The 25,900-nt window shown below is 55.8% G+C and overlaps 1 protein-coding gene across 7 annotated transcripts in view; it reads left to right on the top strand.

The window, feature by feature from the left end:
- The window catches only part of MYH14 (myosin heavy chain 14), a 124,860-nt gene that overhangs the window by 56,640 nt on the left and 42,320 nt on the right, over positions 1-25,900 (top strand). For 3 of the 7 annotated variants that reach the window (XM_080643665.1, XM_080643664.1, XM_080643666.1), the window contains exons 4-18: positions 1,523-1,550; positions 1,662-1,764; positions 2,396-2,419; positions 3,797-3,889; positions 4,234-4,297; positions 7,133-7,231; positions 8,064-8,204; positions 13,822-13,917; positions 14,650-14,768; positions 16,469-16,621; positions 17,585-17,758; positions 18,073-18,246; positions 20,273-20,387; positions 23,452-23,553; positions 25,380-25,567. In XM_080643665.1, coding sequence (XP_080499791.1) covers positions 1,523-1,550; positions 1,662-1,764; positions 2,396-2,419; positions 3,797-3,889; positions 4,234-4,297; positions 7,133-7,231; positions 8,064-8,204; positions 13,822-13,917; positions 14,650-14,768; positions 16,469-16,621; positions 17,585-17,758; positions 18,073-18,246; positions 20,273-20,387; positions 23,452-23,553; positions 25,380-25,567 — 1,673 coding nt within the window. The remainder of the gene's footprint in view (positions 1-1,522; positions 1,551-1,661; positions 1,765-2,395; positions 2,420-3,796; positions 3,890-4,233; positions 4,298-7,132; positions 7,232-8,063; positions 8,205-13,821; positions 13,918-14,649; positions 14,769-16,468; positions 16,622-17,584; positions 17,759-18,072; positions 18,247-20,272; positions 20,388-23,451; positions 23,554-25,379; positions 25,568-25,900) is intronic. The other 4 variants (XM_080643668.1, XM_080643669.1, XM_080643667.1 and 1 more) reach the window with 3 other exon arrangements.

The following is a 25,900-nucleotide window of genomic DNA, read 5'->3' as shown; positions in this document are numbered from 1 at the left end:
AAGGGAGAGAGATAAGAGAGTTAGAAACATCGATGAGAGAGAAACATCAATCAGCTGCCTCCTGCACACCCCCTACTGGGGATGTGCCCACAACCAAGGTACATGCCCTTGACCGGAATCGAACCTGGGACCCTTGAGTCCATAGGCCGATGCTCTATGCACTGAGCCAAACCGGTTAGGGCTATAATGATATATTTATATCATAGCATGCAGTGGCTCTCAGCGTGCAGTGCCCTCACCAGCAGCATCAGCAGCACCTGCTGAGTCAGAAAGTGGGGGGAGGCTCAGCAGACAGTGTTTAATGAGACCCCAGGCTCCTTCTGCAGACCCTATGCAGGCGCGCGGGTATAACGGACGATCTATAATGCACCTGTTTCATGCAATAGAACGTGTTTAGATGTCACGTTTTTATATTCACATTATACATCTATACTTCATCATTGGTGACACTTATTTGGTTCCATAATCTAATTTGTTATACATTTATTTGTATAATTTTCAGCTCTTATTATATCCCACTTATTATTATACCTTAGGGATAAATGTACAATAAAGTAAGGGTGAGTGCCTACTTCGCGCCAAGCACTTTTCATGGATTAACACGTTTAACTTCATAGCAACCCCATGAAGCAGGTGAGCTCATCTCCCTGGCTTCCAGATGGGGAAGCTGAGGTACAGTCATTGCCCCCACTGGTGGCTGAGGTAGGATTTGAACCCAGAGTCCCTGACTGTTGCCTCCCTGGGGTCCAGGATCCCTCTCATGTCTTTGAATCTCACGCGGCACAGGGTGGGGGCTCACATTGAAGTTTGCTGAATGAATGACATGCTGTTCAGTTGGAGTTTATTGTCTCCTCAGGTGAGAAAACTGAGGCTCAGAGAGGGACAGCTGCTTTTCTAGGGACACACAGAAAGCAAAAGGCTGAGTCGGGTGTTGTATTAGAACCCAGGGAGTCACACATCAAAACCCAAGCTTTCCCTTATCCCCCAGGAAGTATTTTGAACTAGAGGACCGGTGCATGAAATTCGTGCACTTGGGCGGGGGGGGGGGGTCCCCTCTGCCCGGCCTGCACCCTCTCACAGTCTGGGAGCCCTTGGGGGATGTCTGCCTGCCGGCTTAGACCCAAGCTCCCTGGGCCTAAGCTGGCAGGCAGACATCCCCCTCACAGTCTGGGAGCCCTCGCTCCTTATCACCCGCCTGCTCACTGCTCCTTACTGCATCAGCTTGCTGCTCCTTAGCACTGCTGCGAAGGCAGGAGAGGCTCCCGCCACCGCCGCTGTGCTCGCCAGCCGTGAGTCCGGCTTCTGGCTGAGCGGTGCTCCCCCTGTGGGAGTGCACTGACCACCTGCGTTGAGCGTCTGCCCCCGGTGGTCAGTGTGCATCATAGCGACTGGTCATTCTGGTCGTTCTGCTATAACAGTCGCTTAGGCTTTTATTATATAGATAGGGAGTGGCCAGCATAAGGGGCCGGGGTCCTGCAGAAGAGACCCTCCCAGGTGACATGTTCTCCTCTCTCCCCTACAGATCGTGAGGATCAGTCCATTCTCTGCACGTGAGTAGTCCTGAGGGCTTCCTGGTGGAGGTGGTCCCAGCTGGGTGTGGCTCTCCTTGGAGTAGAATCATTGCTGACCCCTCTTGCTTCCCCTTGTTCCCCCCCCCGTAGTGGGGAGTCCGGAGCCGGGAAGACAGAAAACACCAAGAAGGTCATCCAGTACCTCGCCCACGTGGCATCATCACCGAAGGGCAGGAAGGAGCCGGGCGTACCGGTAAGTGACCTGCTCTAGAGCCTGCCACCTGCAGTGCCCCCTCCATTTCAGGCTCAGCTTCCCCCATAATTCCCTATCTTCCTCAGAGGGCCATAGTTGTGGATCTTCTCCTGGCTTCCCATGCTGCTTGAGCACCTACTGCGTGCCTAATAGATTGCTGGGAGCCGTGGCAGGTTGAAAAGAAATGCAAGGGCCAGTTCTTGGCCTTGTTGGCCTTTGGAACAGTATCCTGAGCACCTACTGTGTGCCAGGCCTAATGTAGATACCTGCAGTGCCCTTGTTGGCTTTATAAGTGGGCATTTATATAGCTCTTGTCCCTGTGCTCACATTAATTTAACGCTCCAGCGAGGTGGGTGGGGTGTTGTTTTCCTGTGTAAAAATGAGAAACCGAAGGCACGGCTGGGGGAGTCGATTTCGGAGGTCACACACCCAGCAAGGGCTAGAGTGGATTCAGACCCAGGCATGTGGTCCCCCCAGGCCACCCCGCTCCACACGCCCAGTTTCCCCTTGTCTCCCCCCGGCCCTGCCCACCACCCGAGACCACCAGTTCACTTGTGTGTCTGTCCACGTTTCATGTGCCGTGTCCTGATCCATGTCCCGGTCCGTGTCTCGTGTCCCGTGACTTCCTCAGGCCTCCACCAGCACCATGTCTTATGTGAGTAGCAGGGAATCACCTCGAGTCATAATGCCACCCAGGTCACCCCAAACTACAGTCTTCCTGACAGACAGGGCCTAAGACATTGACGGTTATACCTGCCAGGGAGTCACACTGCTGCTTATGGTGGTCCTACTAGATGCACACCAGGCCCTGCACTGTTATTTAATGCAACTCTGCTATGTACACACAGCGCCCCCACCCCCACTGTGTACACACACCTAGGGCCTGTGCTGTCATTTAGTGTGGTCCTACTGTGTGTACAAATCCAGTCTGAATTGCTACTTACGTTAGCTCTACGGTGTGTGCAGACTGGCCACAAATATCAACATGAAATAACTCAGAGACCAAAAAGTACCATTTATTGCTGACCTGCTAAATGTTTGTAGATGGGGCGCATAGACACCATGACTTCACACAACCCAGGGACACCCACGGCCATGTATTACAGGCCCTCGGCTCAGGCTAGTCTCTGAGGGCTCTCAAGGAAATTAAAGAATAGTCCATGCCCTAGAGCCGTGGTTGGCAAACTGCGGCTCGCGAGCCACATGTGGCTCTTTGGCCCCTTGAGTGTGGCTCTTCCACAAAATACCACGGCCTGGGCGAGTCTATTTTGAAGAAGTGGCGTTAGAAGAAGTTTAAGTTTAAAAAATTGGGCTCTCAAAAGCAATTTCAATCGCTGTACTGTTGATATTTGGCTCTGTTGACGAATGAGTTTGCCGACCACTGCCCTAGAGAGCCTGGCTAGGAAGGAGGAAAAGAAAATTGCCATTTATTGAGCACCTACTATGTTCCTGGCTCTGACACCAAGATGGCTGTGGGGAACTGCCGTTTCTTGCATGCCTACAATGTGCCAGTTTGAAGCACTTTATGTACAGATGGTATAGATTTTCCTTAATCATTTCACAAGTAATGCATGAGTACATACATGCTCCCTGTAACAACAACAGAATCAGGTCAAGTGGAATTCCTTCCTTCCTCTCAGTGCCCCTTCCTTGGAGTGGCTTACGCTGTGGACAGTTTGGTGTGTATCCTTGCAGACCTTCCTCTAAACGTTTACAAACATGTACATATACCTGTAGAAACGGGAGTCTTGTTTTGGGTGGTGTTTTTCCTCAATTTATTTTCTATCGATGGGGTCACACTGCAGGTATTGTTCTGCAGGGTTTTGTTTTGTTTTTTGCTTTGTTTCCACTTGACAATATATCTTGGAGATGTTTGCTTGTTCCCTTCACAGTAGACTGACAGGCACCACCCGGATGCAGGGAGGTAGGCACAGACCCAGACGCACAAAAGGCTCCCCCCCACACACGTTCAGTCAGCTGTAGCACAGACCCCAATATCCTGCCCCATTCTCACTGAGGTGCCCTCTCCCAGGGTGAGCTGGAGCGGCAGCTTCTTCAGGCCAACCCCATCCTGGAGGCCTTTGGCAACGCCAAGACGGTGAAGAATGACAACTCCTCCCGATTCGTGAGTGCTGGGAGGGCGCTGCCTGGATGCCTGGGGCCAAACAGCAGGGCATGAAGGGGGCGGGGGGTGGGGGGGGAGGCAAGATGTGTGAGTCTGCTGAGGGGGGAGGGGCAGGGGGGCTGGGGGCCTGGGTCCCGAGGAAAGAAGTCAAAGGGGCCTGGACCTTGGATTCCCCAGGGAGCCCCCACGGAGACCCCATGATTGGGGCGGGGTTCAGGTGCAGGGAGAGAGAAAGACAAGAGGCAGTCCTGGCTCTGGGAGGGGTGAGGTTGGGTGAGGGCTGCTCTTCAGACCCTCGGGAGGAAGGGGACCGTCAGCTAAGCCCCCACGCGCTTACCTCCCAGGGCAAGTTCATCCGCATCAACTTTGACGTTGCCGGGTACATCGTGGGCGCCAACATCGAGACCTGTATCCTTCCGGGCCTGGGGGCCTGGGGGCTTGGAGGCTGCGGGCGGCCGGGGAGGGAGGCGCTTGGGATCTCAGCGCTCCCAGGGAACAGGCGTCTACACGCACAGGAAGCCCTGGCTCCCCGCTGCGCAGAAACCGTGCCTCAGTTTCCCCCTCAGTGGAAAGGGCAGGATCACAGAACCTCAGGAAAGGATAGAGACAGCATCTCCACGTGGAGGGAGGAGGGCAGGGGCTCCTGCTGCTTTTAGGAGAAGGCGGGCACAGCCCCGCTGGGGGGCGGTGGGTGGGGAGCCCCAGGACCATCTCCGGGTTCGGTGATCCACTCGGAGGACTCACAGGCCTCAGCACACAGTCACGCTCACGCCCTGTTTCCTCACGGCGGAAGGACTCGCACAGTTAGCCAGGGAGGCGCGGGGCGAAGTCCAAGGAATCAGCCCGGCTTCCAGACCCCTCTCCCGGGGCAGCCACACCGGCACGCGCATCCCCCAGCAGAGAGAGGGACCAGGAAGCTCATCAGAGGCGCCCAGGGTTTTATTGGGGGCTGGTCCCCAGTCAGCACCCCCTGCCTGGAACATGCCCACGTCCCAGCTCCCAAGGGAAAGCAGATGCCAGCAGAAGCCCGGTTGTTTGGGAGAGTTTAGTCTCAGGGAGCCCCGCCCGAAGCGCAGGCTCCCGCATACAGCCCCGGGCAGCCATGTGCAGGGGCCTCGGCCTGCGGTGTCTGCCGGGTTCTGCACGGGGCGACCTGCGCTCGTAGAGAGAATTTACAAGCTAAAACACAGGGGCCCCGAGTGCAGATGGAACCAGGCGCTGCCGCTTTGAGGCTATTGGGACCCTGGGCACGTGATGAGACCACTCTGTGCCTCAGTTTCCCCTCCATAGAAAGGGAAGGATCACAGAACCTGCCCCAGAAGGGTTTAGAGGACAGCGTGGGTTAGATGCTTAGCACTGAACCCACCACATAGTAAGCAATCAATAATGAGCTCTTGTTATTAAAAGTAAATTAATAATAATATTATTATTTTAATCCTCACCTGAGGATATGTTTTTTTTTTTTTTTTAGTATATTTTACTGATTTTTTACAGAGAAGGGAGAGGGAGAGAGAGTTAGACACATCGATGAGAAACACCAATCAGTTGCCAAGGTACATGCCCTCGACTGGAATCAAACCTGGGACCCTTGAGTCCGCAGGCCGACGCTCTATCCACTGAGCCAAACCAGTCAGGATATGTTTTTATTGATTTTGAAAGAGAGAGAGAGAGAGAAACAACGATCGGTTGCCACCTGGACAGGAAAAGCCCCATCTGGGAATGAAATCCACAGCCTAGGCATGTGTCCTGACCAGGAATTGAACCCCAAACCTTTTGGTTTGTGAGACAAGGCTCCAACTAACTGAGCCACCCAGCCAGGACTTGATGTTAATATTACTGATTAATAATTATTCATCATCATGTTAACGATATTAATAAGAAACCACATCCCTGCCTGGCTGGCATGGCTCAGTGGTTGAGCATCAACCTATGAACCAGGAGGTCACGGTTCGACTCCCAGTCCGGGTTTTGGGCTTGATCCCCAGTGGGGGGGCGTGCAGGAGGCAGCTGATCAGTGATTCTCCCTAATCATTGATGTTTCTAGCTCTCTCTCTCCCTCTCCCTTCCTCTCTGAAATCAATAAAAATATATTTGATAGATATGTATATATATTTGAAAAAAAGAAACCACATCCCGGTGCCAGGGGTGCCTTCTGTAATCTGGGGGAGTCTGAGAGGCCTGTGTCCCCGGCAGCCACCACTCCTGCTTCCCACAGTCCCCGAGGCCCACTGTTCTCTGCATCGGCCCCTGCACATGTGGGCTCAGGGCCCTTCCTGCCCCGTCCACGGAAGGGCCCTGACCCCGTGGTTCCCACAGCCTCTTTTTATCTTCACACTGTCTCCTCCACCTGTGCTGGAACACGTTCTCCCGTCCACTCCCCCGACGCCGCTGCCGCTGCCCCCACTGGGCACCCTGTCTGTCTTCAGGCCTGTCACAGCCTGGGGACTGATGCTGCCGGGGCAGGTGCCACCCAGGCCAATCAGAGAGGCCTCGGCATGTCTCCAGGCTTTCAGATGCTCCTGGGGGTCCTGAGAGCTCCCGTGTCTGTCTCTCAGCCCCTCCTCTCTGAGCCCTCGAGGTGCGTGCCATCATCATCCTGTTTAACAGGAGGGAACTGAGGCTGGGGCTCTCTGCACCCAGGGTCCCATAGGCCGTGTGCGCTTCCCCCACCCCTCCCTGCCCTGTGCGACCCTCCCCCCTGCGGCCCCCCATTTCCCAGAGGTTGGTGACCCCAGGGTTTAAGTCAATGGACAGCCTGGGGCAAGGCTCTGTGTTACGACTGTCACCCAACATATGTGCTCCGTGGTCCATGCACAGTGGGCACAGAGGGGCAAACGAGTTGTTGGGCATTTTATTTACCCTGAGGTGTGTCGCCGGTTTTTAGTATGTGAATGAGTCACGTGACTTTCCTAGAAGGGAGTAGCCAGTAGCCCCGATACCCGTGCAGGGAAACGGAGGCTGGGAGGGTAATGATGGCAGGAGATACTCTTACTGTAACTCGTTTACCCTCCCAGCGACTCGTTGATGGGTGTTGTGATCAAGCCCCTTTCACAGATGGGGAAACTGAGGCACAGGGCTTCAGTGACATGCTCAAGGCCGCTCATCCAGTTAGTGGCAGGGCCCCCGGGGGGGCTGTGAAGGACTCCACCGCCTTAACGGATAGCAGGGGGGCCAAGGGGATCGAGGGTGCCGGGCGGGGTCCCCTCCTCCCTCTTCTGTAGCACCTTGACTCGCTCCACCCAGATCTGCTGGAGAAGTCGCGGGCCATCCGCCAGGCCAAGGACGAGTGCAGCTTCCACATCTTCTACCAGCTGCTGGGCGGTGCGGGCGAGCAGCTCAAGGGTCCGTGTTGCTGTTGGGCCCGGGAGGAGGCGTGGGAGGAGGAAGGGGGGGCCCTGGTGCCTGTCCGGCTCCTGCTGGGCAGTGGATGCTGTCGCCTCCTGGATCCCACGGCTCCTGGTTCCTGTCACCTCACAACTTCTGCCCACAGAGTCCCGCCACCCGCCCCGGCCCACGCTGCCCTCTGGCCCTGCTGTCTCCCGGGTCTTGATCACACTGACCCCGTGGCCACATGGCCCCTGCTCACGCTCACTTCTCTCTGCTCACTCCAGCGGGTGTGACTCCAGCTTTGCTGTGGCTCCCGCGGCCTCGTGGTCCCTGTGGTCCTGGTCTGGGCGGCTTCACGGCTCTCCTCGCTCCGCTGCTGCCTGAGATTCTCCTGCCTCTCGCTCCCGCTCCTCCCGCTCCGACTCCTCCTGCCGGTGTCCCCGCTGCCCAGTCTCCCTCTCATTCTGGCTCCTGCCCCCCCTCACCCAAGCTCCCGCTCACGGTGGCTTCTGAGCCACACGCCCTCTGCTGCTGCCCCTGCCATGGCTTCCGCTAACTCGGGACCCCTCGGGCCCATTGCTTCTGCCGACCAGCGGCTCCTGCCCGCTCTGGGCAACCCCAGCACAGGAGAATCCCTATGGAAGGAGGGAAGATTAGCGGTCTAAGATGTGCTAAGTACGCACCCCCTCCACCCCCAGTCCAAACAGCCCTCGCTCGTTTAACTGAGGTGGAGACTGAGGGTCCCAGTGGGGAAGGGCCTGGCCTGGGGTGGCCTCTGAGGAAGCTGGGATGTGAGTCGACCTCCACCGTTCGCCCTTGACCTTGGCCTCCACTCCTTCCCCTGCAGCCGACCTCCTCCTGGAGCCTTGCTCCCACTACCGCTTCCTCACCAACGGGCCTGCGTCCTCCCCCGGCCAGGAGCGCGAGCTCTTCCAGGAGACGCTGGAGTCCCTGCGTGTCCTGGGATTCACCCACGAGGAAATCACCTGTGAGTGTGCCCTGGGCCCGTGAAGGGGCGGGGTGGGCTCTGCATGGGCAGGCGGGGGACGGGGGGGCGGGGAGGGCTGGTCATTTCATTCCTTGGATTATTTGCTCAAGCGTTTATTGAGCAAGTACTGTGTGCACACACTGGGTATGAGACTGATAAGCATTCCTGCCTCCGGGAGACTGGCTAAAGGAGAACTACAATCCAGATAAATAAGGAATTTGATGCTCTCCAAGAAGGCGATGAATGCCAGGGAGGAAAATAGAACAAGGGATGGAGTGGGGAGGAGGGACAGCTTTAAGTAGGGGGTCAGGAGGGGCCCACGGAGATGGTGAGCAAAGGCCTGGGGGAGCCCAGGGAGTGAGCATTGGTGACATCAGGAAAGAACGTTTCAAGCAGGGGAGCAGCCTGTGCAAAGGCCCTGGGGCAGGGAAGGCATGGCATGTTTGAGGGGTGAAACTTCCGTCTAGTATGTGATAGAGGGGAGCGAGGGATGGAGCTGCAGAGGCAGGCGGGGCCTCAGATTCCAGCCTGAGGAGGGGCTGGGGCTTGTCCTGGGGGCTCTGAGAGGCCTTGGAGAACTCCAGGGGCAGCTCTGGGCCATGTGGAGGAGAGACTGGAGGTCGGGAGGGGGCTGAGGCGAGGGTGCAGGGAAAATGGTGTTGTTGTGAGTGTGGAATACTCAGATCATCACCTTGTGTGATGCTGGTTTGCCCCTGAACTTGTCACCAAACAGTATGTTTTGACCCTAGTCCTGCAGCAGGGCTATATTCGCTAAGGCCACCATAACGAAGGACCCCACACCGAGCCCCTCAAACGGCAGGAATGGACTGTGTCCCATTGTGGCGGCCAGGAGACCAGGCGACCAGGCGTGGGCAGCGTCGGCTGGTCCTGGGAGAATCTGTCCCCTGCCCCTCCCCTCGCTTCTGGTGGTTTCCTGGCAACCTGCCCAGTTCCTGGGCCTGTAGGAGCGTCACCTGATCTGCCTCTGTGTTCACACGGCGCTCTCCCCATGCGCACACCTGTGTGTGCCACTTCCGCCTCGTGTCGGGACGCCCACCCCGTCGCACTGGATTAGGGGCCCACTGTGACCTCGTCTTAACTGAAGCGATCACACCCGCCATGATCCAACACCCAAATGCGGCCACATTCTGGGGAGCCCTGGGCTTAGGGCTTCAACATGCCTCTTGTGGGGAGGGCGTGATTCCTCCCATAACAAGCATCTAGCCCAGTGGATCTCAGCCTTCCTAATGCCGCGACCCTCTAATACAGCTCCTCATGTTGTGGTGACCTCCAACCATAAAATTATTTTTGTTGCTCCTTCATAACTGTAATTTTGCTACTGTTATGAATCGTAATGTAAATATCTGTGTTTTCCGATGGTCTTAGGCGACCCCTGTGAAAGGGGTTGCGACCCACAGGTTGAGAACCGCTGTCAGGGGTCGCCTAAGACCCTCGGAAAACACAGATATTTACATTACGATTCATAACAGTAGCAAAATTACAGTTATGAAGGAGCAACCAGAATAGTTTTATGGTTGGGGGTCACCACAACATGAGGAACTGTATTAAAGGGTCGCGGCATTAGGGAGGCTGAGAACCACTGAGATAGAGGTTGACCTCCGCCATGTTTCGGCGGCAGCCTGAGGTTGTGTGGTTTGGGTGGCCTGTGGTTTTTTCACCGAGGCCAGGAGAAAGACCCTGATTTCCAGGGCAGGGCAGGGCCGGGCCGGCCTCCTTCTCCTCTGGTCCCTGGCGCTGTGGGAGGCCCCGGGAGCCGCTGTTGGTGGGAGGGCTGCAGACCGACCGAGAGCCAGCTTGGCCGCCTCCCCGGGCTGCAAACAGGCGCCTCCCGGGGCGCATTGACACAGGTCCCCGGCCACCCCTGCCGCGTTTCCCAACCATGGTTGCACAACTCCCGCCTGCCCGTCTCCGCTCTCCTCCCTGGGCAGCCGGCAAACAGATTCAGATGGTGGGGGCCTGGGCCTCCTGCCTGGCCCCTCAGGTTCCGCCTGACCTCCTGACACATGTCACCTCAAATAACCCTCTCGGCACAACAAATGGCACGCAGTGACAGGTGAATGAGGCCAAAGGTCGTCCTGGGAAAACCAAGTCTCCTAAACCCTCCTCTACCCACCCCCCCACCTGAATTTCGCACCATTAAGCTTCCTGCTTCACCTTCTAGAAATAGTTTAGGTAACTTAGAAAAGACGCACATATTTTTTCCACCACGACAGGCATTCTCTAGCCCGAGGGCTGGTGCTCAGCTGACCGGGTGATTCAAATGTTAAGATGTTTCTCTGCTGATTTAAAATGTCCCGCACAGCGTTGCTCCAGGTGGGCCCCGCCCCCTGACCTTCCTCCCAAGACACCTGAGATGCCCGACCAGCAGGTGAAAACCATCTGGCATGTCAGCCCCAGGTCGGGTCCCAGGCGGTGCAGGGGTTAGTCAGCTCATTGCCCAGTGCTCGGGGGCTTTGCTCCCCACTTTTCCCACCAAACAATACATTTTGGCCATCCTTGTGTTTTAGTCCGCGTAGGCGAACTTCAGTCCTTTTTCGTGGCTGCGTAAGTTTTCATTGTTTATAAATATACTAGAGGCCCAGTGCACGAAATTCGTGCATGGTTAGGGTCCCTAGGCCTGGCCGGTGATCAGGGCCGATCTGTGGGGCGACTGGCGGGGCAATCGAGGGCCCCCGCTGGCACCTGCCTTGGCTGGCCTGGGGCATGCGGGCTAGGGCACCTTCTGCGTTGAGCGTCTGCCCCCTGGTGGTGAGTGTATGTCATAGAGATTTTATTATATAGGATATTTTTTAATCCTCACCTGAGGATATGTGTTTACTGATTTTTAGAGAGAGAGAGAGAAATATTGATGTGCGAGAGAAACATTGATTAGTTGCCTCCCGTACCCACCCTGACTGGGGATTGAACTGGCAACCTTCCGAGCCACTGGGCCAGGGCAGTTTTCATTGTTTAGATGAACTATGAGTCTTTTTTCCAAATCCTGTTCCTTGGAGGCAGACCCTTGGGGCGATTACATCCCCCTGCTATTGAATGACCGAAAAAATGCCCTGAATACCCATGTCCCTCGGTCTTCCTGCTCATGTGTGAACAGGTCTGAGGCTCAGTTCTTAGAAGAGATATGGGGGATCCAGGGAGAGATGCAGGTTTTGTCTTTATCCCATTTACACATTTACCAGCCTTCGTGAGATGTAATTGACCTATCCAGCCCTTCACCTAGTTCAAGGGTACAAATCCGTGGCCTTCAGTGCATTCGCAGAGGTGTGCGTCGATGTTAGACGTTTCCGTGGCCCAAGGAGGCCCTTTGCTGTCACCCGCCCGTTCTCTCCAGCAGCCCCGCCAGCCACTCGCAGGCTTCCTGTCTGCGGATTTGCCCATCCCGGGCCAGTCCTGTCAATGGAATCATAGAGGCCCGTTGTGGCTGGCTTGTCACTCAGCATGAGTTTCCCAGTGCACCCATAAGGTAGCCTGTATCCAAGCATCACTCCTTTTTATTGCTGAACATTTTTATTATCTCGTTATTATGGGAAATTTCAAACACGTGTGCAAGTAGAGCAGAGGGTAATGACCCCTGGGCACCTGGCCTCAGAACCAGCAGGTACCCACTCGTGGGTTTTTGGGTTTCCCCTCTGACCCCGCCTCCTGTTAATTTTAATTGTAGAGAATCAACCTCATCACCGGCCAGTAGGTGGCGCTAGTTCCCATTCCTGGTGCCTGCTCGCTGGCACAACCTTTGTGAGCTTTTTGCTGGATTTTGTGTTTCACTTACTAGTACAAGGAGTGGAGCCAGCGGGTCACCTTTTCATAGATTGTCCTTTTGACAAAAGGAGACAGAGGTCCAGGGAGGTGGGGCATCTGCCCGGGACTCACCCAGTGTGGCTGCAAGGCCAGCCCTGGATCCTTCCCAGAGAGGCCGCGGGTACCTCTAGGTCGCCCTCGGGACGCCCAGGGCAGCCTGCTGTAGGCGTGCTACACGGGCGACTCAAATGCCAGGCACAGCTTTGCTGTTGGAAGCCAGAGGGCTCTGAAACGCTGGCCAAATCTACATAAAATTCTGAACAAAAGCAACAACAGTCTTTCCTCCGATTAGACAGTGCCCCCTCCACCCTGGGAAATTCACTGTGTATTCAAACCAAATGCTTATGTGTTTACACTTAAAACAGAAGGGATTCTTGTCAGATCACTGCAAACCATTACTTCACAGATGTGACTGCCCAATGGGACATTTAGGAGTTACACAGGATGTGGGCAATTCTTTTTTTTTTTTTTTTAATATGTTTTTATTGATGTCAGAGAGGAAGGGAGAAGGAGAGAGAGATAGAAACATCAATGATGAGAGAGAATCACTGATTGGCTGCCTCCTGCACGCCCCCCTACTGGGGATGGAGCCCACAACCCGGACGTGTGCCCTGACCGGGAATCGAACTGTGACCTCCTGGTTCATAGGTGGACTCTCAACCACTGAGCCATGCCGGCTGGGCACTAAGGTATCTTTAAATATTTTTTATTGATTTTTTACAGAGAGGAAGGGAGAGGGATAGAGAGTCAGAAACATCGATGAGAGAGAAACATCCATCAGCTGCCTCCTGCACACATCCCACTGGGGATGTGCCGGCAACCAAGGTACATGCCCTTGACCGGAATCGAACCTGGGACCTTTCAGTCTGCAGGCCGATGCTCTATCCACTGAGCCAAACCGGTTAGGGCCACTAAGGTATCTTTAAACAGAAACAAACATAAAACAAGGTGATGTATTGCCTGGTTGATGAACATGTGACCGGAGGCTACCGGGACCCGAACCCTGTATTTGCCCCTCTTTCCGTCTTTTCGGTGACTCCATAGAACATTACTGCAAATAACGAGAATCAGCTGTACTTGCCATTTCCTGCCTTTTTCACATAGACTGTGCCCCATACACCCTCCTCACCTCGCAGCTTTCACTCGGTATTTTAAAAATCTTTCCATATTGCTCATTCATTTCTCTAAGTCCTTTAAAATCTTACACGCATCGCTTTATGAAACAGACAGCTGAGCAGACACCAAATGGTGATACAGCGAACCTGAACACAAAATGCACAATGCATCTGTCCATTTGTGTGCTTTAAGGCTGCCTGGTGTCATAGGTGGATTTTAAGCTCAAGGTGAGCCCTAACGGGTTTGGCTCAGTGGATAGAGCATCGGCCTGCAGACTGAGGGGTTCCAGGTTCGATTCCGGTCAAGGGCATGTACCTTTGTTGCGGGCACATCCCCCAGTGTGCAGGAGGCAGCTGAAGGTGGTGGTGTGATCTGACATAGGGTTTTTTATTTATTTTTTAAATATGTTTTTATTGATTTTTAGAGAAAGAGGAAGGGAGAGGGCTAGAGAGATAGAAACATCAACGATCGATCGGCTGCCTCCTGGGGATCCAGCCCTCAACCCTGGCCTGTGCTCTAAATGGGAATCGAACCGGTGACCTCTTGGTTCCTGGGTGGACGCTCAACCACTGAGCCACGCGCCACCCAGCCGGGCTGACAGGGTTTTGAAGCTCCGTGTCTAAGGGGTAGCAAAGACCACCACAGGGTCTAGAGCCGCGGTGACCTCTCTCTCTGCCGCCCCTAGCCATGCTGCGGATGGTCTCGGCCGTGCTCCAGTTTGGCAACATCGTCCTGAAGCGAGAACGAAACACTGACCAGGCCTCCATGCCTGACAACACAGGTGATGCCCCCTGCCTGCTGCCCATCCACGTGACCACATTCCCTGTCGCACCCACAGAGCATCCCGGCCCAGCCGGGCGCTCTCAGATCCCGCCCTTGGCTGAGTCTTTTCCAAAATAGCCTTTCCCACCGTCTTCCTGGTTATAAAAGGTGCGATCCCTGTTCAAAGTTTGACCGTCACCAGCGTGCCAACGGGGGCTGGGGGAGGGGAGAGGGCATGGGGGTGGCAGGGGCGGAGCAGGGTCCCGGGGCATCCCAGCCCACCCTGCCTTTAGCATTGGGCATATCTCCTCCTGGCTTGCATATATATTATTTTTGCCTTTCAAAAGCAGAATTATAGTTGATATTCTATTTTCTATCCAACTGGAAATAGCTCTGCTTTATTATTATTGTCTTAATATATTTTTATTGATTTCAGAGAGGAAGGGAGAGAGAGAGAGATAGAAACATCAATGATGAGAATCATCCATTGGCTGCCTCCTACACGCCCCCTAGTGGGGATCGAGCCCAGAACAGGGCATGTGCCCTTGACCTGAATGGAACCCGGCACCCTTCTGTCCACAGGCGGATGCTCTACCCACTGAGCCAAGCCGGCTAGGGCAAGGGGGTGCTCACTTTTAGGACCTGAGATGCCCGTAGTGGGAAAGGCGGGGCTTCTGTTCCCCACAGCGGGGTGGCGGGGGGGAGTGCCCCTTGCTGGTGCTGAGGGGTCTGGGTGCCTGTCTGTCCTCAGCTGCCCAGAAGCTCTGCCGCCTGCTGGGACTGGGGGTGACGGACTTCTCGCGCGCCCTGCTCACCCCCCGCATCAAAGTTGGCCGGGACTACGTGCAGAAAGCGCAGACCAAGGAGCAGGTGGGCGGTGCTGGTGCGGGGGGGGGGGGGGGCGGGATGGGGAGAACCCCAGCCAAGGTCCCGGGTCTCAGTGGCTTATGCCGTTTTTCCTCGCTCACTCAACCAACTTTTGCTGGGTGTTCGCCCAGTTACGGGGTGTTCGCCCAGTTATGGCCCTGGTCTGGGTGCTGGGGATAAAAGCAGTGGTAGGAACACAGATAATGAGAGATAAACAGGATGCTTCAAGACGGAGATGCCTTCCATGAAGGAGAGGGCCAGGGCGGTCAGGAAGGTCCTCTCCGGGGAGGTGATGTTCAAGTTGAGACCTGGACGGTTCAAGGCAGAGGGAACAGCCCGTGCAAAGGCCCTGGGGTTGGAACAAGCTTGCAATTTGGGAACATTAAGGAGGTCAGGGAGGCTAGAGAGTGGGGAAGAGGGTGGTTGAAGCTGCAGGCAGAGAGGTTGGGAGGGGACAGATCATACAGGGTCTTAGAGGCGACAGTAAGGAGGTGACTTACTAAAAGTGCAGTAGGAGGCCAGCGATGGTTTAAGCCAGGGAGCAAGTTGACTCTGTTTTTTGTAAAAATCTCCTCTCCTCCTCCTCCTTCTCCTCCTCCTCCTCCTCCTCCTTCTTTATTTTTTATTTATTTATTTATTTTTTGGTTAATCTTCATTCGAGGATATTTTCCCATTGATTTTTAGACAGAGTGAGAGAGAGAGGGAAAGACTGAGAGAAACATTGATGTGAGAGAAACACATCGATTGGTTGCCTCCTGCACGAGCCCTGAGCAGAGCCCGGGTGGGGGAGGAGCCTGCAACCCAGGTACATGCCCTTGACTAGAATTGAACCCCGTACCCTTTGGTCCGCAGGCCGATGCTCTATTCACTGAGCCAACCCGGCTAGGGCTTCTTATCTTCTTATAAAAAATAGTTTTATTGGTTTCAGAGAGGAAGGGAGAGGAGAGAGAGATAGAAACATCAATGATGAGAGAGAATCATTGATCGGCTGCCTCCTGCACACCCCCTACTGGGGATGGAGCCCGGACATGTGCCTGACGGGGAATCAAACCATGACCTCCTGGTTCACGGGTCGACATTCAACCACTGAGCCACGCTGGCCGGGCAAAGTCTCCTTATCTTCTATGTGGAGAATTGAGTGCAGGGGGCATGGCGTAAGCAGCGAGTCATGACGAGGCTGCTGCCATAATCCGAGCAAATGACAATGAGGCTGAGACGGGCTCGCAGTGGCGGGAGAGGAAAGAAGTAAACATGGGCTGGAGGTTTGCGGGTCCAGCTCTTGGGTAGAGGCCTCTGCCTGCCCCAGGCTGGGCACCGAGGTGCTAGGATGAAGACACAGAGGGGGAGATGGGGACCAGAGGCTGGAGCTCACACTGACCAGGAGGAAATTGAGGCACAGAGAGGTTTATTCACATGCCCGAGGTGACACAGCCTCTAACGGCAGAGCCAGGATTCACACCCAGGTTGGCAGGCTCCAGAGTCCACCCTGACTGTTATGCTGTCTGGCTGGTTCAAGGAGTAGCGGGAGGACTAATGGACTAATGAGCCCCGAGCGTTTCACACAGCAGGGCTCGAGTCCCGAGTAACTGTCGGCTGTTGTTCCTGACCTCATTCTTGAACCATGGGGGTGGGGGCCTCCGAGGACCGGCTGGGGCCACGGTGTGCAGGCCGGGCCCTCACTGTGCATCCTGTCCCGCATGCAGGCTGACTTCGCGCTGGAAGCCCTGGCCAAGGCCACCTATGAGCGCCTCTTCCGCTGGCTGGTCCTGCGCCTCAACCGGGCCCTGGACCGCAGCCCCCGGCAGGGCGCCTCCTTCCTGGGCATCCTGGACATCGCTGGCTTCGAGATCTTCCAGGTCCGCGCTCTGTGCCAGCCCCATCACGCTGCCCCCTCCCCCTCCCTCTGGGTCCCCGTCCCCTCCCTCTGGGTCTCCATCCCCTCCCTCTGGGTCCCCCTCCCCCTCCCTCTGGGTCCCCGTCCCCTCCCTCTGGGTCCCCGTCCCCTCCCTCTGGGTCTCCGTCCCCTCCCTCTGGGTCTCCATCCCCCTCCCTCTGGGTCCCCGTCCCCTCCCTCTGGGTCCCCGTCCCCTCCCTCTGGGTCTCCGTCCCCTCCCTCTGGGTCTCCAACCCCCTCCCTCTGGGTCTCCATCCCCCTCCCTCTGGGTCTCCATCCCCCTCCCTCTGGGTCTCCATCCCCCTCCCTCTGGGTCTCCATCCTCCTCCCTCTGGGTCCCCGTCCCCTCCCTCTGGGTCTCTGTCCCCTCCCTCTGGGTCTCCATCCCCCTCCCTCTGGGTCTCCATCCCCCTCCTTCTGGGTCCCCGTCCCCTCCCTCTGGGTCCCCATCCCCCTCCCTCTGGGTCCCCATCCCCTCTCTCTGGGTCCCCGTCCCCCTCCCTCTGGGTCCCCGTCCCCCTCCCTCTGGGTCCCCGTCCCCCTCCCTCTGGGTCCCCGTCCCCCTTTCTCTGGGTCCCCGTCCCCCTCCCTCTGGGTCCCCGTCCCCCTCCCTCTGGGTCCCCATCCCGCTCCCTCTGGGTCCCCGTCCCCCTCCCTCTGAGTATCCATCCCCCTCCCTCTGGGTCTCCATCCTCCTCCCTCTGGGTCCCTGTCCCCCTCCCTCTGGGTATCCATCCCCCTCCCTCTGGGTCTCCATCCCCCTCCCTCTGGATCCCTGTCCCCATCCCCCTCTCTCTGGGTCCCTGTCCCCTTCCCTCTGGGTCCCCGTCCCCCTCCCTCTGGGTCCCTGTCCCCCTCCTTCTGGGTCCCTGTCCCCTCCCTCTGGGCCCCCCATTCCTTCTCACGCTCCCCCTCATCCCCGCAGCTAAACTCCTTCGAGCAGCTGTGCATCAACTACACGAACGAGAAGCTGCAGCAGCTGTTCAACCACACCATGTTCGTGCTGGAGCAGGAGGAGTACCAGCGCGAGGGCATCCCCTGGACCTTCCTGGACTTCGGCCTCGACCTGCAGCCCTGCATCGACCTCATCGAGCGGCCGGTGAGCCCGCCCACAGCTCTGCCCGCCGCCCAGGCGTCTCCCCACCATCCTGTGGCCGAGGTCCAGGCCCGCCCCCGCCGGCCTCAGGCCTTCCCGTCAGTTAAAGGGAGAAAACAACCCAGGTCTGTGTGACCCTGGGACGTGCTGCTGCAGGGCCCGGCTCCAACCACGGGCTCGTCCGTGGCTATCACTGTAACTTGTTCTCATGTTCCGTCTGACATCCACGTGTCAGTTATAAGAACTAAAAACTAGCCACCGCTTAAGTGCCCAGTATCTGTAGCCTGACTTCCTCTCCCCTTCCTGTCAATGGTCAGGCCAACCCGCCTGGACTCCTGGCCCTGCTGGACGAGGAGTGCTGGTTCCCCAAGGCCACGGACAAGTCCTTCGTAGAGAAGGTGGCACAGGAACAGGGCGGCCACCCCAAGTTCCAGCGGCCACGACACCTGCGGGACCAGGCCGACTTCAGTGTCTTGCACTACGCGGGCAAGGTAGGGGGTCGGGCCAGCCTCGGGACATGTGGGTGGGAGTAGAGACCACTTGGCTACAGATGGGGGGAGGGTGCAGACGGAAATTAGGGGCCACCAGAGGTCCACTGGGACAGGACATAGCCAGGGCAGGGGCTAGGAAAGCCCCAGAGGAGTGAGGACTCTGTCTGATGAAGTCAACAATGGTTTCCTCAAGGAGGGGATTTTTACAGTAGGTTTTGAGGGATGGGTAGGAGTTCGCCAAGAGGAGAATCATGTGCATTTTATCTACTCATTCAGCAAACATGTGTCTTTGTGCACTGAGCCCTATGCTGAGCAAAGTTGGGGACCCAAGTCAGACATGGTTTCTGTCCTCACTGAGTTCCTTATCTGAAAGGCAGACAAATACGAACTATTGGAATGTAAGGTGATAGGTGCTTTGGTTGGGGCAGCTAAGGGCAGTGTCAAAGTCAAAGCCCAGAGGGGGAACCCCAGGGACGGTTTCACAGAGAAGAGCAATGCTTGGTCTGAAATCTAATCTAAGGGCCAGCGAACATTTTCTGTAAATAGTTTCAGCTTCGTGGGCCAGACACTCTGTCACAACCACTCGCTTCTGCCACTGTAGTGTGAAAGAAGCCACAGGTAATTCTCTATATAATAAAAGCCTAATATGCTAAGTGGCCGGTCAGCCGTTCAACCTATCAAAGTGTAATATGCTAATGATATGCTAAGGCCACTCAACTGCTCGCTATGACGTGCACTGACCACCAGGGGGCAGACGCTCTGACCGGTAGGTTAGCTTGCTGCTGGGGTCCAGCCGATTGGGACTGAGCGAGACGGGCCAGACATGCCCTGGAGCCCTCCTGCGGCCCCTCCCCAGCTGGCCAACCTCCCGTGTTCCTCCCCAGCCCGATGGTGCATCCATGGGGTCCCTCGGCCTGGCCTGCGCCCTCTCACAATCCGGGACCCCTCAGGGGATGTTGGAGAGCCGGTTTCGGCCCGACGGTGGAACAACTGGTCGCTATAACGCTCACTGACCACCAGGGGAAAGACGTTCAATGCAGGAGCTGCCCCCTGGTGGTCAGTGCGTTCCCAGGGGGCGGGGAGCGCCGCTCAGCCAGAAGCCGGGCTCAGGCTGGCGAGTGCCACAGCAGTGGCGGGAGCCTCTCCCGCCTCCGCAGCAGTGCTAAGGATGTCCGACTGCCGGCTTAGGCCCGCTCCCTGTGGGGATCAGGCCTAAGCTGGCAGTTGGATATCCCCTGAGGGCTCCCGGACTGCGAGAGGGTGCAGGCCGGGCTGAGACCCCCTCCCAAGTGCATGAATTTTGTGCACCAGGCCTCTAGTTCATAAATGAATATATAAATGAAGGCTGTATTCTAATAAAACGTTATTTGGCCTGTGGGCTGTATGGTCTAAATGATGTATGACAGGTGAAGGGTGGGAAGGGCTCTGCAGGCAGAGGGAACAGCATGCACAGTGGCTGGGAGGCAGGACCCCGTGTGTCCTGTGTTTGGCACTAAGTTTCCCAAACATTTTCTGAGACCTCCTGTGTGCCTAGCCCTGTGCAGGGCTGGGATAGGCCCGGGCCCTGGCCTCAAGGAGCCCCTGTCTGGTGGGGGGGACATATGCAGGGTGTTGTGGTCAAGACCGTGACTCTGTGGGAGCCTCAAAGCAAAACCTGGAATTCTCCCAAGCAGCCATCCATAGGAAATGCCACGGCGAGGGAATCCCAGGCTGGGGGCGGCAGGGGTAAAATCTTGAGGTGGAAGTGAGGGTGCACGTTTGAGGAACAGTGTGGAAGCCCGTGTGTCTGGAGTGGAATGAATAAGGAAGAAAGTGGTGGGCGAGGTCAGGGGTGGACCAGGAAGCACAGGGAGAGGGGTCATGCTGGCGGAGGGTGCAGTTCAAGATATGGACACAAGGTGGCACCAATGCTCTCTGGTGGCGAGTCCCAGAGCCAGAGCCTCAGAACTTCTGGGGGGCTCCTGGAAAACTCAGAAGAGCCCCCGAACCTACAAGTTCACCCCCTCCTGTGCCCGACTCCACTCAGGTCGACTACAAGGCCAATGAGTGGCTGATGAAAAACATGGATCCTCTGAATGACAACGTGGCAGCCCTGCTGCACCAGAGCACAGACCGGCTGACGGCGGAGATCTGGAAAGATGGTGAGGACCCGCTTCCCCGGCCCTGAAGTTCTGGGCGTCCCTTCTCCCAACCCACAGTGTGAGCACCTTGTTTCCGGGACTGAGTTGTCTGCTCAGGTGCAGAACTTAACACAGGCAGGTCAGACGGTCTCACAGTAGTGTTCTCAATGAGTGATTGATTGATGTCTCAAGCCAGCATCCTATCTTCTTCTATACTAATAGAAGGGTAATATGCTAATTAGACCGGGAGACCTTCTGAATGTCCTTCTGGACAAAGCCATGGTGGCGGGGCCGAGGCAGAGGCAGTTAGGGGTGATCAGGTCAGCAGGGGAGGGCGGTTGGGAGTGATCAGGCCTGAAGAGGGGGGCAGTTGGGGGTGATCAGGCCAGCATGCAGAGTGGTTAGGGGCGATCAGGCAGGCAGGCAGGTGAGTGGTTAGGAGCCAGCGGTCCCGGATTGCGAGAGGGATGTCCCAAATTGGAGAGGGTGCAGGCCAGGCTGAGGGACACCCCTCCCTGTGCATGAATTTCGTGCACTGGGCCACTAGTCCTATATAATAAAAGGGTAAAATGCAAGTTGATGGAGCGGCAGAACACAGGTCGCTATGACACGCACTGACCACCAGGGGGCAGACACTCAATGCAGGAGCTGCCCCCTGGTGGTCAGCACACTCCCACAGGGGGCATGCCGCTCAGCCAGAAGCCAGGCTCAAGCTGGTGAGCACAGTGGTGGTGGCAGGAGCCTCTCCCGCCTCCACTGCAAGCGGGCAGTAAGGAGCAAGGGGGTCTGGGACTGCAAGAGCCCGGGACTGCGAGAGGGATGTCTGACTGCCGGCTTAGGTCTGCTCCTCAGACCTAAGCCAGCAGGCAGACATCCCCTGAGGGCTCCTGGACTGCGAGAGGGTGCAGGCCAGGCTGAGGGGCCCCGCCACACCCCCCCCCCCCCGCCCAGTGCACGATTTTTGTGCATGGGGCCTCTAGTTCAATGGCAAAACACTGCTCCTTAAACAAGACAAGGATGCCCATGGTCAACACTGCTGTGAACACTCTTTTAGCAATACTAGCCTATGCAATCAGATGAGAAAAATAAGTGTGTGAACATTGTAAAGAAAGAGAACATTATTTGTAGATGGCATATAATCACCCCCCAAAACACACACACACACACACACACACACACACACACACACACACACACGAGATTTGACTGGAAAAGAATTAATAACAAGAGAACCCAGAAGGGAGTACTTTACAGGTAGATCAACTTTTAGACTTTTATTTATTTATTTTTATATGTTTTTATTGATTTTAGAGAGGAAGGGAGATGGAGAGAGAGATAGAAAAGACGCCCTCACACTGGGAATCAAGCCTGAAACCCGGGCATGTGCCTTGACTGGGAATCAAACCATGACGTCGTCCTGGTTCATAGGTCGATGCTCAACCACTGAGCCACGCGGGCTGGGCTCGACTTTTTTTATTTATTTTTTAATATTTTTAAAATACATTTTATTGACTTTTTACAGAGAGGAAGGGAGAGGGATAGAGAGTTAGAAACATCGATGAGAGAGAAACATCGATCAGCTGCCTCCTACACACTCCCTACTGGGGATGTGCCCTCAACCAAGGTACATGCCCTTGACCGGAATTGAACCTGGGACCCTTCAGTCCGCAGACCGATGCTCTATCCACTGAGCCAAACCGGCCAGGGCTGGACCTCTATTGACTTGCTTTCTCACAAAGTTCCCTTCAGGGCCCCTGGGAAGAAGGAAGGTAGCAACAGACTGAGATACAGTGTTGGAGCTTTCTTGCTCCAAAAAGGCCCGTGTGAATTTGCCGTTAGTCTTCTCGGAGGCCCGGGCAGAAGAGCCGAATGCCTTTGAGGTGGGCCCCTGTACTTTTCCAAGCCTTGTCGGTGGCCCCCCGTCCTGAGGGGAGATTTGAGAGATGATTTGAGACAACTGGCAGCACCCGCATCTTAGTTTTTTTCGATCCCAGGTTTCCAGAAAGTGTCGATTTGCCTTAGTCTTTGATGGAAGTGAAAAGCGTAGTTGTAGACGTGCCAGCCCATGCCACTTAGACAAGAGAACAAAATGAGCAGGATGAGTGGTTCCCGAAACAAACTCACGGGGCACAAGGGCGTGGCGCGCCTCGATCTTGTGAGCTGGTTCGAGAAGGAAAGCTTTGACATCTGTGTCTCATCTGGTTTACACAAGAGGGACTGGAACGCAGTGTTTGATGTTCAGCAACAAAACCAGATCCTGCTATGAGAGTCATCGCCTTCGGACTGAAAATCACCCCCTGCCCCACTTCTTTAAAATCTGTGCCTCGTTCACGGACACATGGTGTCCCCGGCGACCCCTCACATGTCCCACCCCATCTGTGGCCGGCTCTCAGAGGGTTCCAAGAGGGAAAGTGGAAGCAGCAAAGCCCCCCTGAGTCCTAGACTGGAACGTGGCACAGGGTCCCCCCAGGTCCCCTGAACACAGCAGTCACAGGCCAGCCCAGACTCAAGGAGCTGCAAGTCACAGGAGGGGTGGGAAACGGGGGCTACTGTGGCAGGAATCCCTGTTACCGCTGCCCTGAGCCCACAGCTGGATGCCCAGCATCCTGCAAGCCCCGGGGAAAAGCAGATGAAACAAGGTTTCAGAGAGACAAACTGGGTGGGAGCGTGGAGAGAGTCCACGAGCTTCCTGGTGGGCAGGGGGCAAAGAGCCACTCACAGAACAGACACAGAAGGAACCTCCGGGGAAAAAGAGACCTTCCCCCGCCCCCCGCCCCCCCCCCCGCCCCCCGGCACGAGTTCCTCACAGAGGACACGGTCCCTCAGCCACGCTGACGCCCTCCGCGGGTGGACACGCAGGTGAACAGGACCGCCGCCCTGGCTGTAAAAGTCTGTGGTCAGGGTTCAGGCTTCCCCTCCTGCTCTGCCTCGTGCTGTTGACTAATAATCCTCTCCTCTCTTTCTCTTTGTGCCACCTTCTCTCCCTCTTCCCTTCTCATACTGCTCCCTCTGCATCCCCCATCTCTTTGCCATTTGCCCTCTCCCCCGCATCGGTCCCCTCCCCCCATCTGTCTCCTCCCCCCAGAACAGGGGGGCTTCCAGCAATTCTCTTTCCTTGGCTCCTTCCCACCGCCGCCGCCCCCAGGATCTTCAGGGAGGCACGGCTCTGCCATTTCTCCGCCAGGGGGTGGGTGTTGCTCTGCATCGATGGGTGAGATTTGCCAGACAAGGAGGGTGGGCCTGTTGGACTGGGAACCTGGTTTTGAGCACCCGTCCCCTTTCCTCTCATGCTTCCTCTTCCTCCTTGTCAGCTCCCTCAGCGGCGTCCAGACTCAGTGCCTTCCTCTAACCAAATTGCTGAGATCAGCTGGTGTTTAATGAGCGCTTACTACGTGCCTTGCTTTGTGCAAAGCCCTTCTATGATTATTAACACATAGAATCCTCTGAGTGGCCCACTGAGGCAGGTGTTAGTACTATGACCCGCCCCTTACACAGATGAGGAAGTCAGGCACAGAGGGGATAAGTCACCAGCCCGAGATCACACAGCCAGTAAGTGGCAGAGCCGGGATTTGAACCCAGGATATTGAGTCCCAGAGCCTCAGCTCTTAGCTGTGCTATAAGAGCTTAATAAGTGATAATTGTCATTTTGATAATAACTGTAAGTGTGGCGGTGCCTGGAGGGAGAGTTGAAACCTGGGTAAAAAAATGCTACATCTGAGCCCCCACCACACACCGGGTCCTGCCTAAATGCAGATGATCTGGTTGGCCCCTATGACCCTCATCGCTGGGACAGCAGGACAGCAGATTCAGCCCCAGCTGCAGGGTCCTGAGAAACGGGGCGTGATTCGGTCACCGAAGTTGAGTGGGTATTTCTCACTTGCTGAAGGGACACTATCAAGTGACAAAAGAGAAACAGAGTTACCATGAAATCAGGCCTTTTTTTAAAAAAAATGCTTAATGTGAAGACAGCTTGCTTATTTCACACATTGCACAGAAAAGCCAGACTCTATTCCATTTTTCAAAAATGTTTTATTGATTTTTTTTTTTTTTTTAGAGAGAGAGAGAGGAAGGGGGGAAAGAGAGAGAGAGAGAAACATTGATCAACTGCCGCCCACGTGTCCCCACTGGAGATCCAGCTTGCAACCTGGGCATGTGCCCTGACCAGGGAATCGAACCAGCAACTTCTCGGTGCCTGGGACAACACTCAACCGACTGCCACACCCACCAGCACTCTATTCCATTTTTTTAAAAAAATATTTTTATTGATTTCAGAGAGGAAGGGAGAGGGAGAGAGAGAGAGAAACATCAACAATGAGAGAGAATCATTGATCGGCTGCCTCCTGCACGCCCCCTGCTGGGGATTGAGCCCACAACTCAAGCATGTGCCCTTGACTGGAATCGAACCCGGGACCCTTCAGTCCACAGGCTGATGCTCTACCCATTGAGCCAAACCAGCCAGGGCTCTCTTCCATGTCTGATGTGACTGTTTGGTGCTCCTGAAAATGCAGCGGTGCGGTGTTTGTGATCACCCTTTCCCTTCTCTGTGACTCGGTTTCCTCATCTGTAAAATGGGAGCGACTCTCACTGTCTTATGAATAAGCCAGAGGAGGTGAAGTGCTTTTGAACAGTGCCCGGCAGAGAATACGTGCTAAGTAAGCATTTGCTGTCCTTGTCATGGCTGCCCATAAGGAAAACGGAGAACTTATTCCTTGAGGAGAAGAGGGGTCAGAGGTCAGGGTTTGAGCGGACTCACACTGCCTGGGTTTAAATCCTGGACCTGCAGTTTCTAAGCTGTGTGGCCTGGGGCACAGTTTCCCCCTTTTTCTGAGCCTCAGTTTGCCTGCCAGTCCAATGGGGCTGGTACTACCCACCTTACCAGGCTGTGTGAGGTGTTTCATATGTAAAGTGCCAAACCCTATAAATAGTAAGACCCTTCACCTTTGGCCAGCCCAGTGCCCCCAGACTGACCCCCGGTCCCCTTCGCACGCTACATCTGATTTCCTCTTCACACAGTGGAGGGCATCGTGGGGCTGGAGCAGGTGAGCAGCCTCGGGGATGGCCCCCCGGGTGGCCGCCCCCGCCGGGGCATGTTCCGGACCGTGGGACAGCTCTACAAGGAGTCCCTGAGCCGCCTCATGGCCACACTCAGCAACACCAACCCCAGCTTCGTCCGCTGCATTGTCCCCAACCATGAGAAGAGGGTGAGTGACCTGGGCCGAGGCGGGGGGGGCCCTGGCAGCGGGTAAAGGCCTGGCCGCTGGAGCCACCTCTGGGCCAGGCTCACCTCTGACCAGTTGTGTGACCTTGAGGGACTTGCTCCTCTCCCAGAATGAGTGCCCGGTTCAGAAAATTCATTTGTTCATGGGACTTAAATTTTATTGAGCACCTATCAAGTGCCAGGTACTAGGAATACACTGGAGAGAACACAGTCAACCCCTATTCTTACAGCCTAATGCAGAACACAGATGTGCAACTAACCACCCACAGTGAGCGTCTGGTTGAATTTGTAAGGGTGGTCAGCACCGCATAAGGCT

Source organism: Plecotus auritus (genome assembly GCF_963455305.1).
Source record: "Plecotus auritus genome assembly, chromosome: 10".
Taxonomy (NCBI): Eukaryota; Metazoa; Chordata; class Mammalia; order Chiroptera; family Vespertilionidae; genus Plecotus; species Plecotus auritus.
Note: the sequence above shows the minus strand (reverse complement) of the source record. Positions and strands in the feature narration are given on the sequence as shown.